The sequence below is a fragment of the Netta rufina genome, assembly GCF_964035555.1.
Source record: "Netta rufina genome assembly, chromosome: 10".
Classification (NCBI taxonomy): domain Eukaryota; kingdom Metazoa; phylum Chordata; class Aves; order Anseriformes; family Anatidae; genus Netta; species Netta rufina.
The window spans coordinates 7,542,549-7,556,267 of record NC_140133.1 but is presented as its reverse complement, the minus strand read 5'-3'; the positions used below and the strand labels follow the sequence as shown (position 1 = coordinate 7,556,267).

Genomic DNA, 13,719 nt, shown 5'->3' with positions numbered 1-13,719 from the left:
CAGCAGGAGCCCCGTGGGTCCCCAGCGGTGGCAGGGGGAGTGTGGCACTGCCCAGCCGTGACGGCATCGGGGAGGCAACACCCCCGGGGGTGGCCCTGAGCGAGCAAAGTCCCAGGAGAGCAGGGGCACGTGCCTGGCAGTGACCTGCTGTGACGGGTGCTGGAGTTGCCCCCAAGGAGGGGCTGGGTCCCTCGGTTTGTCCCCGCTGTGTGCCCCCTCCAGGCGCTGGGATTGGCACCGCTGGGCCCCAGGAGCTGCTCCAAACCCCGTGGCCGAGCTTGTGAGTCCCAAAGGCTGAAACTCTGGACTGTGCGATTATGTCTTTAATTATTAGCTAATGAGCCAGATTACGTCCTTGCTCTGGATGCCTGCCAGGGGGGACAGGTCACGCTCGCGCCGTGCCAGGCTCGGGGTCACCTTGTTCCCAGCTGCTGCTTTCCTACGCTGGGGCCCCCTCTCCCTGCTTGGCAAACCGGTGCCGGGCGATGGTGCCCCACAGCATCGCTCCTGCTTCTCCGCAGGAGCTCCCCGACCCGGAGAAGGTGTCGACGGAGGTGCAGCAAATGTGGGTGCTGACGGAGGTGATCCGGGCTCGCCAGGCGGCCGCCCGCATCGGCCGCTTCGACGTGAGTGCCCCCAGCGCCCCGCTCCTAACGGGGGGACCGCGGGCACCCACGGCAGCTCTCTCCCCGCAGGTGGACGGCTGCTACGATGTCAACCTCCTCTCCTACACCTGAGCCTCGACGGGACCCGGCGTGGACCCTGCCGTGCCCGAGAGCCCCCCCCCCGGGGGTCTCGCCCCTCCGCCTTCCTCGCCCTTCGCTCCGCGGCCGCGGGGAGGGGTGGGGGGGGAGAGCCCCGGATAAACGCTGCTGTGGCGCTGCCGCTGTGCCTCGTCTCTGGGTCTGGGGGCGGTGCTGGGGGCGGGCCGCATGTCCCAGGAGCCCCGGCGGGGCGGGCAGAGCCGTGCTGGGCCGAGCCGGGTCGGGTCGGGCCCAACCGGGACCGGAGGATGCTGCGGGTCGGGGGCCGCGCCGCGCTGTGCCGGGGCCGCCCGGGCTTTGCGGCGCTGAGCGGGGCCGGGGTCGGGGCCGAGCCGGGGGGGCTGAAGCGGACGCCGCTGGACGCCCTGCACCGGTCCCGGGGGGGCAGGATGGTGCCGTTCGCCGGCTGGAGCCTGCCCGTGCAGTACGGCCGCGGGCACCTCGAGTCCCACCTGCACACCCGCAGCCACTGCTCCCTCTTCGACGTGTCCCACATGCTGCAGGTAGCGGGAGGGGGGGGGGAGACAGCCGGGAGGGGTCCTTCTGCTGCCCCCCGTGCCCCGTCTCACCCCCCGGCCCCCCCCAGACGCGGGTGTACGGCCGGGACCGCGTCAAGTTCCTGGAGAGCCTGGTGGTGGGGGACATCGCCGAGCTGAAGCCGGGCCAGGTATGGGGTCAGGAGCGCCATGTGCCCGGGGGGGGACGTGGGGGCGAGGGGCACCTGGCACCCAGCCCAGCAGGGGCAGAGGGCCCCCATGGTGCCGCCTGGCGTGGGGCCAGGTGCCCTGCCCGCGCTCCCTAGGGTGCCATCCCGCAGGGCACGCTGACGCTGCTCACCAACGAGCAGGGTGGCATCGTGGACGACCTCATCGTCACCAACACGGCGGAGGAGCACCTCTACGTGGTGTCCAACGCGGGCTGTGCCGACAAGGACTTGGCCATCATGAAGGTACGGGGGGAGCACCCTCCCCGTGGTTCAGGTGGCCACGCGTGGGGCTGGCTGTGTGCCGGCCCCGTGCCACCAGCCCGCTGTCACCGTTGCAGGGCAGAGCGGCAGAGCTGCGGGCTGCCGGCAGTGACGTGCACCTGGAGGTCTCAGACAACGCGCTGCTGGCTCTGCAAGGTAGCAGGGCCCCCAGGAGGGCTGGCACCAGGCATCGCCGCAGGGGGGTCTCACCCTGGGACCCGCCGTCCTGTGGGGCTCTTAGACAGCCCTGCCTTCTCCGCCCGGCTCCCCTCCCCGTGTCCCACCTCGCCCAGGTGCTGTCCCCTCCTCAAAGCCTCCTGTCCCTCCAGGCCCCTCCATGGCACAGGTGCTGCAGGCAGGGCTGTCAGACGACCTGGCCAAGCTGTCCTTCATGACCAGCATCACCACGACCGTCTTCGGCGTGCCGGGCTGCCGGGTCACGCGCTGCGGCTACACGGGCGAGGACGGCGTGGAGGTAGCGGGGGCACCCCGAGGAGGCTGGTCCCGGTGGGACGCCGTGCCCCGCTGACCCTGCCCCTGCTGTCCCCGTCCCCGTCCCCATCCCGTGCAGATCTCGGTGCCCGCGGGGCAGGCGGTGGAGCTGGCTGAGCGGCTGCTGGGCGTCCCCGAGGTGTGGCCGGCAGGGCTGGCGGCCAGGGACAGCCTGCGCCTGGAGGCTGGGCTCTGCCTGTACGGGAACGACATCGATGAGACCACCACGCCAGCTGAGGCCGGGCTGATGTGGACCTTGGGTAGGTCCAGGCCGCATTCACCACCGCCTCCTCCAACCCAACCGCCCCACAGGCGTCGCTGGGCACTGCAAAGCGTGGGGAAGCCCCCACACCGACCCTCGCCCCTCTCCGTCCCGCAGGCAAGCGCCGGCGTGCGGCCATGGACTTCCCCGGCGCGGCCATCATCATGGCACAAGCCAAGGAGAAGCCGAAGCGCAGGCGCGTGGGGCTGACCTCGGTGGGGCCCCCCGTCCGGCCACACGCGGTCATCCTGGACCCTGAGGGCAGGCCTGTGGGTACGTGGGGGCGGCGCTGGGGGGGTCGCTGGGGGGTGTCTGGGACCGGCAGCCCCCGCTCACCTGCCCGTGTCCCCAGGCACGGTGACCAGCGGGTGCCCCTCGCCCTCCCTGGGCAAGAACATCGCCATGGGGTACGTGGAGGCCGCGCACAGCCGCCCGGGCACCGCGCTCGCCGTCGAGGTGAGGAAGAAGCAGCACCCGGCGCTGGTCACCAAGATGCCCTTTGTGCCCACCCACTACTACGTGGCCAAGTGAGGCCCGGCCCCATTAAACCCCGCTGCCTCACAACGCTGGCCTCGTCTCCTGGTGAATCCCAAAGCAGGGGCAGCGGGACGGGGGCACAGTGCTTTAATGGTGCGGGCGGCCTCGGGCACGGCGGGCGCTGCTCACTCGCGGTGCGTCTTCCCCGGCTCAGCTGGCGGGCCCTCCCTGCGGAGAGGGGCAGCGTGAGCAGGGGGGGCACCTGCTGGGACACGGGGGGCTGGAGGGGGCACATACAGGGTCATACTGGGCTGGGGGACGCTCAGGGGGTGCTGGGAGGGGGCATGGCCTTGGGGACACACACGGGGGTTCACTGGTCTGGGGATGGGGGGGCACATACTGGGATGTACTGGGATGGGGGTATAGCCTAGGGGGACACAGGGGAGGTTCACTGGTCTGGGGACATGGGAGCCACGCACTGGGATAGGGGCACAGCCCAGGGGACACACAGGGGGGTCCACTGGCCTGGGGACAGGAGGGCCATGCATTGGGGTATACTGGGATGGGGGCATAGCACAGGGGAACACGAGGGGTTCACTGGTCTGGGGGCAGCGGGGGCCATGTACTGGGGTATACTGGGATGGGGGCACAGCACAGGGGAACACACGGAAGGTCCACTGGTCTGGCGCCATGAGGTCATGGGAGCCATGCACTGGGCTATACTGGGATGCCCGGCGGCCACACTGGTCTGGAACATGGGAGGGGACGGGGGGGGCATGCACGGGACACGCAGTGCTGGGGGCGCAGCGGGGGGGTCTCGCACTCACCGGGGCGGGCAGTGCCGCTCAGCGGCGCCGTTGCGGCCGGCGGGGGACAGGGAGTGGGCGCGGGGCCGGGCGCTGCCGCTGCTGGTGGCGGTGCCGGTGCCGGTACCGGGGGGCCGGCGGGCGGCCGGGCGGTAGCAGAGAGCGGCCACGGCCCCTCCGTAGGCCCTCCAGGCCAGGCGGACCCCCAGCAGGCTGAGCCCGAGCCAGAGCAGCAGCAGCTGGCACAGCGCTGCCCGCACGTCCTGCGCCGCCCACTCGGCCGCCAGCTCCCGGCCCAGCGCTCCCAGTGCCTTCCACGGCGCCTCCCAGCCGCCCGCCGCCATCATCCCGGCCTCCTCCTCCTCCTCCTTCCTCCTCCTCCTCCTCCTCCTCCTCCTCCCCCTGCGCTGCCGGGACGGGGCGGTGCCGGAGCCGGGCGCATGGCGGGGGCGCGCTACTCGCGGCAGCAGTGGGTGCCGGGGGGACACCGGGGGAAAATGGGGGGCAGCCGGCCCCGGGACCCGATCCCGTGCCCCCCCCGCCGTGCTGAGCGGTGTCCCCCGCTCCCCTCCCCTTCCCCAGGTACGTGCTGGGCGGCAGCAGCGGGGACCGGCTGCGGGCGGCGGCCGTGCTGGTGTCGGGGCTGCGCGGGGCCGGAGCGCAGGTGGCGGCGGCGCTGGTGCTGGCGGGGACCGGGAGGGTCGTGCTGAGGGACCCCCGGGGGGCTGGCAGCGCAGGATGTGCACAGCAGGTACCGAGGGGCACGGGGAGGGCACGGGGGGGCACGGGAAGGGGGGTGCGGGGAGCCCGGAAAAGGCTGTAGGTGTGGGTAGGGGTGCAGGTGGGGGTCCTGGCCCGGGGTATGGGCATGGGTTGGTGTCCTGGTAATGGGTGTGGGTACGGGGGGGTGTCCCAGCAATGCCTACGGGTGTCAGAAGGGGTCCCAGTAATGAGTCTGGGCACGAGTGAGGGTCCTGGTAATGGGTGCAGGCATGGGTGTGGGCCCTAGTGATGGGTACAGACATGGGCAGGGGTCCCCGTAATGAGCACGGGCTGGGCCCCATGCACGGGTTTGGGCGGTGTCTCCTAAGGGGCATAGGGCAGGGTGAGTGGGTAGGTGACTGGTACAGGTATTGCTGAAGGTCATGGTAATGGGACCTGTTAATAGCAGTGGGTGTGGGTACAGGCAGTGGAGGAGATCCCAGTAATGGATGGGGGGTCACGGGAATGGTGTTGGTACCACCGGGGGATCCCTCTCCCAGCTGCAGGTCCGGGGTCCCAGTAAGGGGTGCAGGAGGGGGGAGGGACCTGTTGTGGGCAGAGAGCCCCCAGCAGCGTGGGCAGCACCCCAAACCTGCGGGGGTGCCCGCTGCCGCCCGCCCCGCAGTTCCTCCTGCAGGAGAGCGATGTGGGCCAGAACCACGTCCAGGCATCACGGCGGCGGCTGGCCGAGCTGAACCCCGACGTGGAGGTGACGGTCAGCACCGAGGAGCTGTCGGAGGATTTCCTCGACGCCTTCCAGGTGAGCCCAACGCCCCGGCCAGGGGATGCCCTGGGGTGCTGGCGCCTGCTGACCGCCCTGGCGCAGGTGGTCGTGCTGACCGAGTCGCCGCTGGAGGAGCAGCTCCGCGTCGGGGACATCTGCCACGCCAAGGGCATCTGCTTCATCGTGGCTGACGCCAAGGGGCTGGCCGGGTAAGGGCAGGGGGCAGTGGCTGGCGGGGGGACCTCGGCACCGTGTGGCGGCCACCCGGAGGGGCAGGGCGCGGCGGCTGGGGGCTGTGTCCCCCCGGGATGTTGTGCCGCAGTGAGGACCCTGTGATGCTCCACCATGCTTGCAGTGTGGGCTTTGTCCCCGTGTCTAGCAGGGATTTCCCATGTCCGAAGCGTTGCTGCCCCGGGCACCTCCTGTCCCCTCTGAGTCCCTGTCCTGCTGGCAGGGCAGGACCCAGCAGCACTCTTGGAGCTCCTCGAGGCTCCTGTTTAACAAAGCCACCCCCTGTCCCTGCCCAGGCAGCTCTTCTGCGACTTTGGGGAGCATTTTGTTGTTGATGACCCTGCAGAAGGGGACCCGCTCTATGCCACCGTGCAGCACATCTCCCAGGTAGGAGGCTCCGTGCCACCCCCCGCTCCCCAGCACGGTGCCCCTGCAGCTTCACAGCTTTCCCTGGGACACTTCAGTGGCTTGCTGTTACCTCCATCGGGTTTCCCGTGCTCACCTCTCCCCCTGCTCAGGACAACCCAGGGATTGTGACGTGTGCGAGGGCAGAGGAGGGACGCGGCCACCGTTTCAGTGACGGTGACCTGGTGACATTTTCTGGCCTGGAGGGCATGACGGAGCTGAATGGCTGCGAGCCCTGCCCCGTGCGTGTGCTGGGTGAGTGCCTGCCCACCTCGAGGGGCTGCAGCGGGTCCCCGGTGGTGACCGTGCTGCCCATCCCCTCCTCTCCATCCCAGATACCTACAGACTGGAGATCGGTGACACGAGCGCCTTCTCACCCTACCGCTGCGGGGGGCAGGTCTTGCAGGTGCGATTGAACCAGAAGCACTCGTATGTACGTGTCCCCCCCGCCCCTCCATGCTGCCCTCCAGGTGGCAGGGAACCCACAAGTGGTTCCGTGCCCCCAAAAAGCTCCTGACCCCACGATCCCTGCATGGTGCTAGCAGGAGTCCCTGCGCCAGGCGCTGGCGATGCCCAAGATCCCAGTGAGGAGCTCCGCGGAGCTGCAGCGCAGCCGCAGCCTGCACGCTGCCTTCCGGGCCCTGCACGCCTTCCGCGAGGAGCGGGGCCGCCTGCCCCAGCCCCGGGACCCAGTGAGTCCCCGTCCTGACCCTTCCCAGCCCCTCTGACCCTCCTGCCCCTCTCCAGGGCTGCCCTCATCCCTCTTCCCCCAGGCGGACGCCGAGCGGGTGCTGGAGCTGGCGCAGAGCCTGGGCGTGCAGCTGGGTCCCCTGGACGAGGATGTCGTGCGGGCGTTCGCCAGCGTGAGCGCGGGGGACCTGTGCCCCGTGGCGTCCTTCATCGGTGCCCTGGCTGCCCAGGAGGCTCTGAAGGTGAGCAGTTGGGGACAGGGACTCACCGTGGGGTCCCCCATGCAGCAGGCCGGTGGCACAGCTCAGCACGGCTCGGCACGGCTGTCCCGTGGTGCTCGGTGGCCACGAGAGGGCACCTGCTGCCTGCCTGGGGACACCGCGCTCTGCCGGCTGCAGAGCGAGGCTGGGTGCTCGGCATGCGGCACGGGGAGCCCCACTGGATGGACACGGAGCTGACGAGGCCCTGCACACCCCAGGCCATCACGAGGAAGCTCCTGCCCCTGGACCAGTGGTTTTACTTTGACGCCTTGGAGTGCCTGGCCATGGAGGGGGCTGCGGGACTGACGCAGGAGGACTGCGAGCCCGTGAGTTCCCGTGGCCTCTGGGTGCCGGGAGTGCTGCGGTCAGCCCCGCTCACACGGCTCCCCCGTCCCAACAGAGGGGATCCCGTTACGATGGCCAGATTGCCGTGTTTGGGGCCAACTTCCAGGAGGAGCTGGGCCGCCAGAAGTTCTTCGTGGTGAGCAGGGTGTGGGACCGGGGGGCCGGCGGGGAACCTGAGCGGTGCGCGGAGCTGCAGCGGCGCTGCCCCAGCAGGTGGGGGCTGGTGCCATCGGCTGCGAGCTGCTCAAGAACTTTGCCATGATGGGGCTGGCAGCGGGGCCGGGCGGGGACATCACCGTCACCGACATGGACACGGTGGCAGACTCCAACCTGCACCGGCAGTTCCTCTTCCGCGCGGCGGACGTGTCGGTGAGCTCCCGCTCGTCCCACGGGTGGCCCAGGGCCGGGTGTTCCCCGGGGACCTGGGAGCTGCCCCCCCGCTCTGTGCCCTTCTAGAAGCCGAAAGCAGAGGTGGCCGCTGCAGCCGTGAGGCGCATGAACCCCGCCGTGAAGGTGACGGCTCACCAGAACCAGGTGGGGCCCGACACCGAGCAGCTCTACGGGGACAACTTCTTCCAGCAGCTGGACGGCGTCCTCAGCGCCGTGGACACGCTGGAGGCCCGTGAGTGCCGGGGGGCAGGGGCAGAAGGATCCGAGCCCCCCCCATGTGTCCCCACACCACCGGGGCACACACGCTGCCCTCGCTGCCTGCAGGCGCCTACTTGGAGACGCGCTGCATCCGCTCCCGCACGCCGCTGCTGGACTCGGGCACAGAGGGGGCGCGGGGAGACGTGCTGCCCATGGTGCCCCCCCTGACCAAGCCGCTGCAGTCGGCCACGGCCTCCACGGATGGGACCTTCCCCCTCTGCACCCTGCGGTACTACCCCAACGCCATCGAGCACACGCTGCAGGTAAGGCCGCAGGTCCCTGCTCCTGGCCTTTTGTTTTCCCTTCCCATTTCTCCGGCCCTGCAGGCAGGATGCAGCCCCAGCTGTTTCCTGCGGGGAGCTGCCACGCAGCCCCAGCGCCTTCCTCACGTCCCAGCACCGAGCCCAGCTTGGCCTGGGCCGCGTCCCCACCGGCTGTCCCCGCTGGGCGCTGTCCCATAGCACTGGCAGCGCGTTGCGGGGCCAGGTCCCCATGTGGCACCCGTTGCTCATCCCCTGTCCCCTCTGCGCAGTGGGCTCGCGATGAGTTCGAGGGGCTCTTCCAGCTGCCTGCAGAGAGCGTGAACCAGTTCCTGGAGTGAGTGCGGACCTGGGAGCTGCCAGGGATGGGGACCGGGGCCGGGCAGCTGCGTCCCACGTGCGGCAGCGCTGCAGGCAGGCCAGCAGTGCCTGGTTTTGCAGAGAGCTGCCGGAGGAGCCGGCACAGCGGGAGGGCCTGAAGGTGCCGGAGCGAGTGTGGAGGAGCCTGCAGGAGAGGCCGCGGGACTGGGGGGACTGCGTGCGCTGGGCCCGGCGGCACTGGCAGAGCCACTACCACGATGCCATCGCCCAGCTGCTGCACACCTTCCCCCCCACACACGTGAGCATAACCCCCTGGGGGCTGCCCCCCGCCCCGGCACCCTCCCCAGAAGCGTCTCCAGGCCTGACTTTGCTTTCCCCATGCCAGGAAAGCAGCCCCGGTGTCCCATTCTGGTCGGGGGACAGGCGCTGTCCCCACCCGCTGACATTCGACCCCAGCAATGTGAGTGCAGGGGAGAGCCGTGGGGGTGCAGGGGACGAGGTGGGGTTTGGGGAGAGGCGAGGGGTACGCGGTGGGTGCCGGAGCACTGCAAGGGGCAGAGCTGCCGGGGCCATCCCCCCTCCCTCCTGCTCGTGGTTCTGCAGGACGCACACGTGGCATACATCGAGGCTGCTGCCCGGCTCTGGGCCCAAACGTACAAGCTCCCAGCGTGCAGCAACCGCGCAGCCACGCAGGACATCCTCCGCAGCACGGTGCTGCCGCCCTTCGTGCCCCAGGACGGGCTCCGCATCCCCACCACGGAGGGCACGGACGTGGTGGAGGAGGCTGCGGGTAAGGCTGCTGCATGCCACTGTCCCCGGGAGCTGTGGCGCAACGTGGGGACACGGGGCAGGAACCGCAGGCCCACTGGTGCTGGTTCTTGGCCCATGACCACGTGTCCCCGTGTCCCCAGACCCTGGGCAGCTGATGGAGCTCACCCAGGACCTCGCCCAGGACCTGGCACGGTGGAGGCAGGAGCTAGGTGGAGGCACAGGGGCACGAGTGATGGAGCCCATCCACTTCGAGAAGGTGCCGTGGCCGCGGGGCTCGGGGAGGCGGCGGCCGTGTCCTGGGGGATGTCCTGGGGGATGCTGACGTCCCCGCGCTCTTCCCCGCAGGACGACGATGCCCACATGGACTTCGTCATGGCCGCGTCCAACCTGCGTGCGGAGAACTACGGCATCCCCCCCGCCGACTGGCTGACGGTGAGGGGGGTGCCCTGGGGGTCCCCGTCCCCGCGGGGCACCCGGTGACACCCCCCTCCTGTCCTCAGAGCAAGCGCATCGCCGGGCGCATCGTGCCCGCCATTGTCACCACCACGGCAGCCGTGGCCGGCCTGGTGTGCCTGGAGGTCTACAAGCTGGTGTGGAGGTGCCAGGTCCTCAGCTGCTACCGCATCAGCACCCTGTTTCTGTCCGAGTGCCTCCTGCTCCGAGTCGAGCCCGAGCAGCCCCCCACCTACTGGGTAGGACCCTCTCCCCCGGGGTGCCCGACAGCTCCCCGGCCAGCCCCGTGGCTGCGGCAGCCGCTGGCAGCTGGCTCACCAAAAGCAGCTGCGGCAGCCGGCGAGCAGCTGGCACCGGTCCCGGGGCTGCAGGGGGAGCGGGGCCGGGGTCCCCCCCAGCTGCCGGAGGGGGGAAAGCGGGGCAGGGACGGGGGCAGGCCCAGATTGGGACCGTCTGGGCGATAGAGGCCCCTTTGTCTGGGGGTTTATGGCGTGCGAGGCAGCCCTTCCTGCGCGGCAGGAAGCGCCGATTGGAACCAGATTGGCCCGGGGGGCCCAGGGCCGGGGGCAGGAAGAGGGGGAGGGAGGCGCCTCCAACGCCTCCGCGCCGTCTCCAGCTTGGCTTTGGGCTGTCCAGCCGGGCTGTGGCCTCACCGCGCCTGCGCCCCGCTATCCGTGGGTGCCCGGCCCCGTGCCACAGCCTCGGGGTGTCCTGGCCGTGGTTGGCACCGTCCCTGCGTGGAGGATGCCGCTCTGAGCCCTCCGGTCCCGACACCCCTACGTCAACCGCCGGCACCTCCGTGTGCCAGAGCCAGGACACGCGGTGTGACAGCTCCTGCTCAGCTGTGGCAGGAGCACACGGCCTACGGCTCGGGGGCTGGCAGTGCCACCCATACTGAGCACACCCAGGGCTGGTGGCCTTGGCGTGGGTGGCATTCGCGGTGCGGGGATGGGGTTTGCACGGTGCCAGGACGGGAGGGCAGCCTGGTCCGTGGTGCCGCAGTGCGGATGGGGTTAAGCCCTTTCTGCCTGGAGCAGGAGCTGAGAGCAGCAGCTCGGTGCCAGCAGCCCGCTGCCAGCACCGTGCCGTGGGGACGGGGACAGGGCCAGGGCTGGTGCTGCCTGCGGTGGGGGCAGATGGCAGGGCGGCCGTGCCAGACAGCGGGGGGCCGCATCCTGCACTCAGCTCCCTCAGGCCAGAGCCGGGGTCACAAAGCCCTGGGAGCCACAGACACAAGAAGAGGGATTGTGTGGGGCTGGGCAGCTCTTCAATGGGGCTTTGTGCGGCTCTCGGGGCCCAACCCTGGCCGCAGCAGTGCTGGGGTGATGGCTCTGCCCCTGCCCCGCTGTACTCAGCCCCACGCTCTCCTTGCAGTACCGGGGGAAGGAGTGGAGCTACTGGGACCGGCTGGAGGTGCGGGCCGTGGGGGCGGACGGGCAGGAGATGACGGTGCGGGAGCTGCTGGACTGGCTACAGGTGAGCGCAGTGCCGGCCACCCCCTGTCCTGGGGCTGCGTGGGGCCGGACCCTGACACCCGGCTCTTGCAGAAGGAGCACGGGTGGACGGTGAGCAAGCTGCTGCGTGGCACCACGATGCTGTACGACGCGGAGGACGACGCCGAGACGCAGGCGCGGCAGCGGGCGCAGAAGTAAGCGGCCCCCCCCTCCTCACCGTGCCCCGGTCCTGCCGGGTGCCGGGGCCCCTGTCCCTCCTGAGCCGCTCCAGCTGCAGGGTAAACATCCTGCTGCCGGCAGCGCTTCCCACGCCGGACCCCCGGCTGGCCCCCAGCCACAGGGGCTGGGGAGGGGGCCTGGGACCAGCCAAATGTAGCTTCCCCAGCCTGGGGGGCCCGAGCAGGGTTCGGGGGATGAGCTGCGCCCAGCTCACTTCTCCTTCCCCTGCTGCAGGCTGTCGGATGGCATGGAGCGCGCCGGGGCGCTGCGGCAGCTGGAGTTGCAGTACCTGTGCAAGGGGGACACGGAGGAGGAGTGCCCCCCGCTCCTCTGCATCCTGCCCTGAACCCAGCACCGCCGGCCCCGTGCAATAAAGGCTGCAGGACAAGCTCTGCTGCGTGGTCTCTGTGTCGATGCCAGCACCCTGCGCTAGCAGGCAGCCCGCTGCCCGCTCACCCCTCATCGGCGCTCCGACCCCACAAACGCTGCCGCGTTCATACCATACAAAACCGGGGTTTATTTACAGTGGCGGAGGGGGCGGGCAGGGCTAGATGTAGCCGATCACGTCGTTGCAGATGATGGGCTGGCGGCTGCGGCTGTTCATGAGGGCGGCGAAGCGGTGGAAGTCCGTGGCCAGCTGGGCAATGTTGCTGTGGGACTGGTGGAAGCAGGCGCCCTTGGGCTGCCCGCCCAGCCCCAGCGGGCAGGACAGGCGCTTGGCCGGGTCACGGCTCCCCGGCCGGGCACCCTCGGCCCCTCGGGGCCGGGCCATGCTGGCCAGCTTGCGGCGCACGTTTCCCGAGAGGCTGAGCAGGAAGGCGGGCGGCTTGCCCAGCCGGCGCGAGGGCTCGGCGGCCGGCCGGCGCCGGGGTTCGGCGCCCACCTCGGGCAGGTCCATCCAGTTCTCCACCAGGTCGGCGAAGCAGTTGTCCCCCAGCACCAGGGGCTGCCGGTTGCGGCTCTGCGACAGCAGCGACACCGTCCAGTCCTGCCCGTCGGCTGGCTCCAGCGCCCGCCACTGCTCCAGGCAGGCGTCCGACGTGGATTTGGGGCGGGGGCGCCGGGCGGGCGCGGGCCCCCCAGCTCCGGCAGAGAGCTGGTGCGCCCGCTGGCAGGGCGGCGGGTGCCTCCGCAGCACCGTCACCTCCTCTTCTCGCCACGTGCCCCCCGACGTCTCCGAGTAGCCCGAGTCGAACTCCAGGCTGCGCTCGCTGGCGGGGGGCGAGCGGGCGGCCGGGCCCCCCTCGTCCTCCTCGCTGCAGGCCGAGCTGGGGCGCCGGGGGGCGGGCGGCCTCGTGCCGGGCATGTGCTCCCGGCCTCGGCGCTGCAGGGAAAGGGCAGGTCAGCGCCTTCGCCCCCGCGCCGCGCAGGGCTCGCAGGCCTCGGCTCGCCCGCAGCCCCGGGCCCCGCTTTCCTGCGGCTGCGGCGCGGAGCCGGGCGGCGTGCAGCGGCACGTCGGGTGAGCAAGCAGCCGCCCGGCCCCGGCCGTGCCTGCGGGAAATGACACAGGGCCGCGGCACGTAGCAGCCCCCGCCGCCCCGGTGCTCCCCCTCCACTCCCCAGTGCCGGGACGCCACCGAGCTGCGCCCCCCGCCGTGGGGACCCCCGAAGTTTGGGGCTGCCGGGGGGGGACGGGGACAGCGGGAGCAGTGTCGGGGAGAGTTGGAGAAGGGGGGAGGCAGCGGAAGGAGCGCTCCGTCCCCGCGGCCGGGCCGCTCCTCTTTCTCGAATTCCTATTGTCTGCACCCAAAAGCTGGGTGTTCCGGCCGCTTTCCTCTCGCGGAAAGCCAGGCGGGCAGGGCGGCTGGCTGGGGGGCTGGCTGGGGGGCTGGCTGCGGCCCGCCCGCCCCGCGGAGCCGCTCGCCCGGCAGCAGCGCCCCGGCCCCGCAGCCCCCGGCCCGGCCACCGGGTAGCGGCCGGGACGCCGCGTCCCTGGGGTCCCCCCGCGGGGTGACAGCCCGGCCCGGCCCGGCCCTGCCCGCTGTCCCCGCGCTGCTGTCACCCGCGGCGCCGCCCGGTCCCCCCCGTGCCCGGCGCGGCACTCACCGGCTCGGCGCGGCGCTGGCCGAGGCCGCCGTCCAGGCGGGCGCTGAGCATCCCCGGCCCGGCCCCGGCCCCGGCCCCCACGGGTGCCGCTCCCGGTGCCGGTCCCGGTGGCGGAGCGGCCCCGCGGAGCGCGGCTCGGCCCCGGCTCTGCCGCCAACGGGAGCCGCCGGGACGCGAGCCCCGCACCGGCCCCGCCCCGCCCCGCCCCGCCCCGCCCCGCCCCGCCCCGCCCCGCCGCCCCGGGGCCCCGCTCGGCCCGCCCGGGCACGACCCGCGGTCCCGGCCGGGAAACTGCAGCCCCCGCTCCGCTCCGCGACCCCGACGGGGAGCAGCCGCCGTCGCTGTCGCCGCCGTCCCGGGTT

At 71.6% G+C, this 13,719-nt stretch overlaps 4 protein-coding genes across 4 annotated transcripts; 2 read left to right on the top strand and 2 right to left on the bottom strand.

The window, feature by feature from the left end:
• The first annotated feature begins 306 nt into the window (after window positions 1–306).
• AMT (aminomethyltransferase) lies at window positions 307–3,110 on the top strand. Its single transcript, XM_084293040.1, has 9 exons — window positions 307–626; window positions 696–1,267; window positions 1,351–1,431; window positions 1,582–1,713; window positions 1,809–1,887; window positions 2,061–2,206; window positions 2,303–2,483; window positions 2,603–2,758; window positions 2,838–3,110. Exons 1-9 carry the CDS (start codon window positions 338–340, stop codon window positions 3,014–3,016), a joined length of 1,815 nt encoding a protein of 604 aa, XP_084149166.1. The 5' UTR covers window positions 307–337; the 3' UTR covers window positions 3,017–3,110.
• On the bottom strand, window positions 3,069–4,122 carry TCTA (T cell leukemia translocation altered). The gene is made up of 2 exons (XM_084293041.1): window positions 3,790–4,122; window positions 3,069–3,190 (listed from the first exon to the last, which is right to left on the bottom strand). The coding sequence occupies exons 1-2, from the start codon at window positions 4,113–4,115 to the stop codon at window positions 3,148–3,150; spliced, it is 369 nt and encodes a 122-aa protein (XP_084149167.1). The 5' UTR covers window positions 4,116–4,122; the 3' UTR covers window positions 3,069–3,147.
• Window positions 4,123–4,200: 78 nt separating this feature from the next.
• UBA7 (ubiquitin like modifier activating enzyme 7) lies at window positions 4,201–11,683 on the top strand. Its single transcript, XM_084292634.1, has 24 exons — window positions 4,201–4,237; window positions 4,351–4,519; window positions 5,156–5,290; window positions 5,357–5,463; window positions 5,782–5,872; window positions 6,004–6,145; window positions 6,226–6,323; window positions 6,436–6,582; window positions 6,664–6,822; window positions 7,059–7,166; window positions 7,241–7,321; window positions 7,399–7,554; window positions 7,642–7,807; window positions 7,900–8,096; window positions 8,366–8,430; window positions 8,535–8,712; window positions 8,800–8,874; window positions 9,018–9,204; window positions 9,326–9,441; window positions 9,531–9,617; window positions 9,686–9,877; window positions 11,013–11,114; window positions 11,186–11,286; window positions 11,546–11,683. The coding sequence occupies exons 1-24, from the start codon at window positions 4,209–4,211 to the stop codon at window positions 11,655–11,657; spliced, it is 3,000 nt and encodes a 999-aa protein (XP_084148760.1). The 5' UTR covers window positions 4,201–4,208; the 3' UTR covers window positions 11,658–11,683.
• Window positions 11,684–11,858: 175 nt separating this feature from the next.
• Window positions 11,859–13,487, bottom strand: INKA1 (inka box actin regulator 1; the record flags this gene model as incomplete). Its single annotated transcript, XM_084292715.1, has 2 exons — window positions 13,358–13,487; window positions 11,859–12,635 (listed from the first exon to the last, which is right to left on the bottom strand). Exons 1-2 carry the CDS (start codon window positions 13,406–13,408, stop codon window positions 11,859–11,861), a joined length of 828 nt encoding a protein of 275 aa, XP_084148841.1. The 5' UTR covers window positions 13,409–13,487.
• Window positions 13,488–13,719: the final 232 nt, after the last annotated feature.

Excerpts from the sequence above, each read along its gene's own strand:
- AMT (XM_084293040.1), top strand. The coding sequence starts at position 338 with ATGAGCCAGATTACGTCCTTGCTCTGGATGCCTGCCAGGGGGGACAGG. Across the intron at positions 1,432-1,581 it reads CCGAGCTGAAGCCGGGCCAG|GGCACGCTGACGCTGCTCAC; the intron begins GTATGGGGTCAG and ends GCCATCCCGCAG. Across the intron at positions 2,759-2,837 it reads CCCTGAGGGCAGGCCTGTGG|GCACGGTGACCAGCGGGTGC; the intron begins GTACGTGGGGGC and ends CCGTGTCCCCAG.
- TCTA (XM_084293041.1), bottom strand. The coding sequence starts at position 4,115 with ATGATGGCGGCGGGCGGCTGGGAGGCGCCGTGGAAGGCACTGGGAGCG. Across the intron at positions 3,191-3,789 it reads GAGCGGCACTGCCCGCCCCG|GGAGGGCCCGCCAGCTGAGC; the intron begins GTGAGTGCGAGA and ends CCCTCTCCGCAG.
- UBA7 (XM_084292634.1), top strand. The coding sequence starts at position 4,209 with ATGGCGGGGGCGCGCTACTCGCGGCAGCA. Across the intron at positions 5,291-5,356 it reads ATTTCCTCGACGCCTTCCAG|GTGGTCGTGCTGACCGAGTC; the intron begins GTGAGCCCAACG and ends GCCCTGGCGCAG. Across the intron at positions 7,555-7,641 it reads TCCGCGCGGCGGACGTGTCG|AAGCCGAAAGCAGAGGTGGC; the intron begins GTGAGCTCCCGC and ends GTGCCCTTCTAG.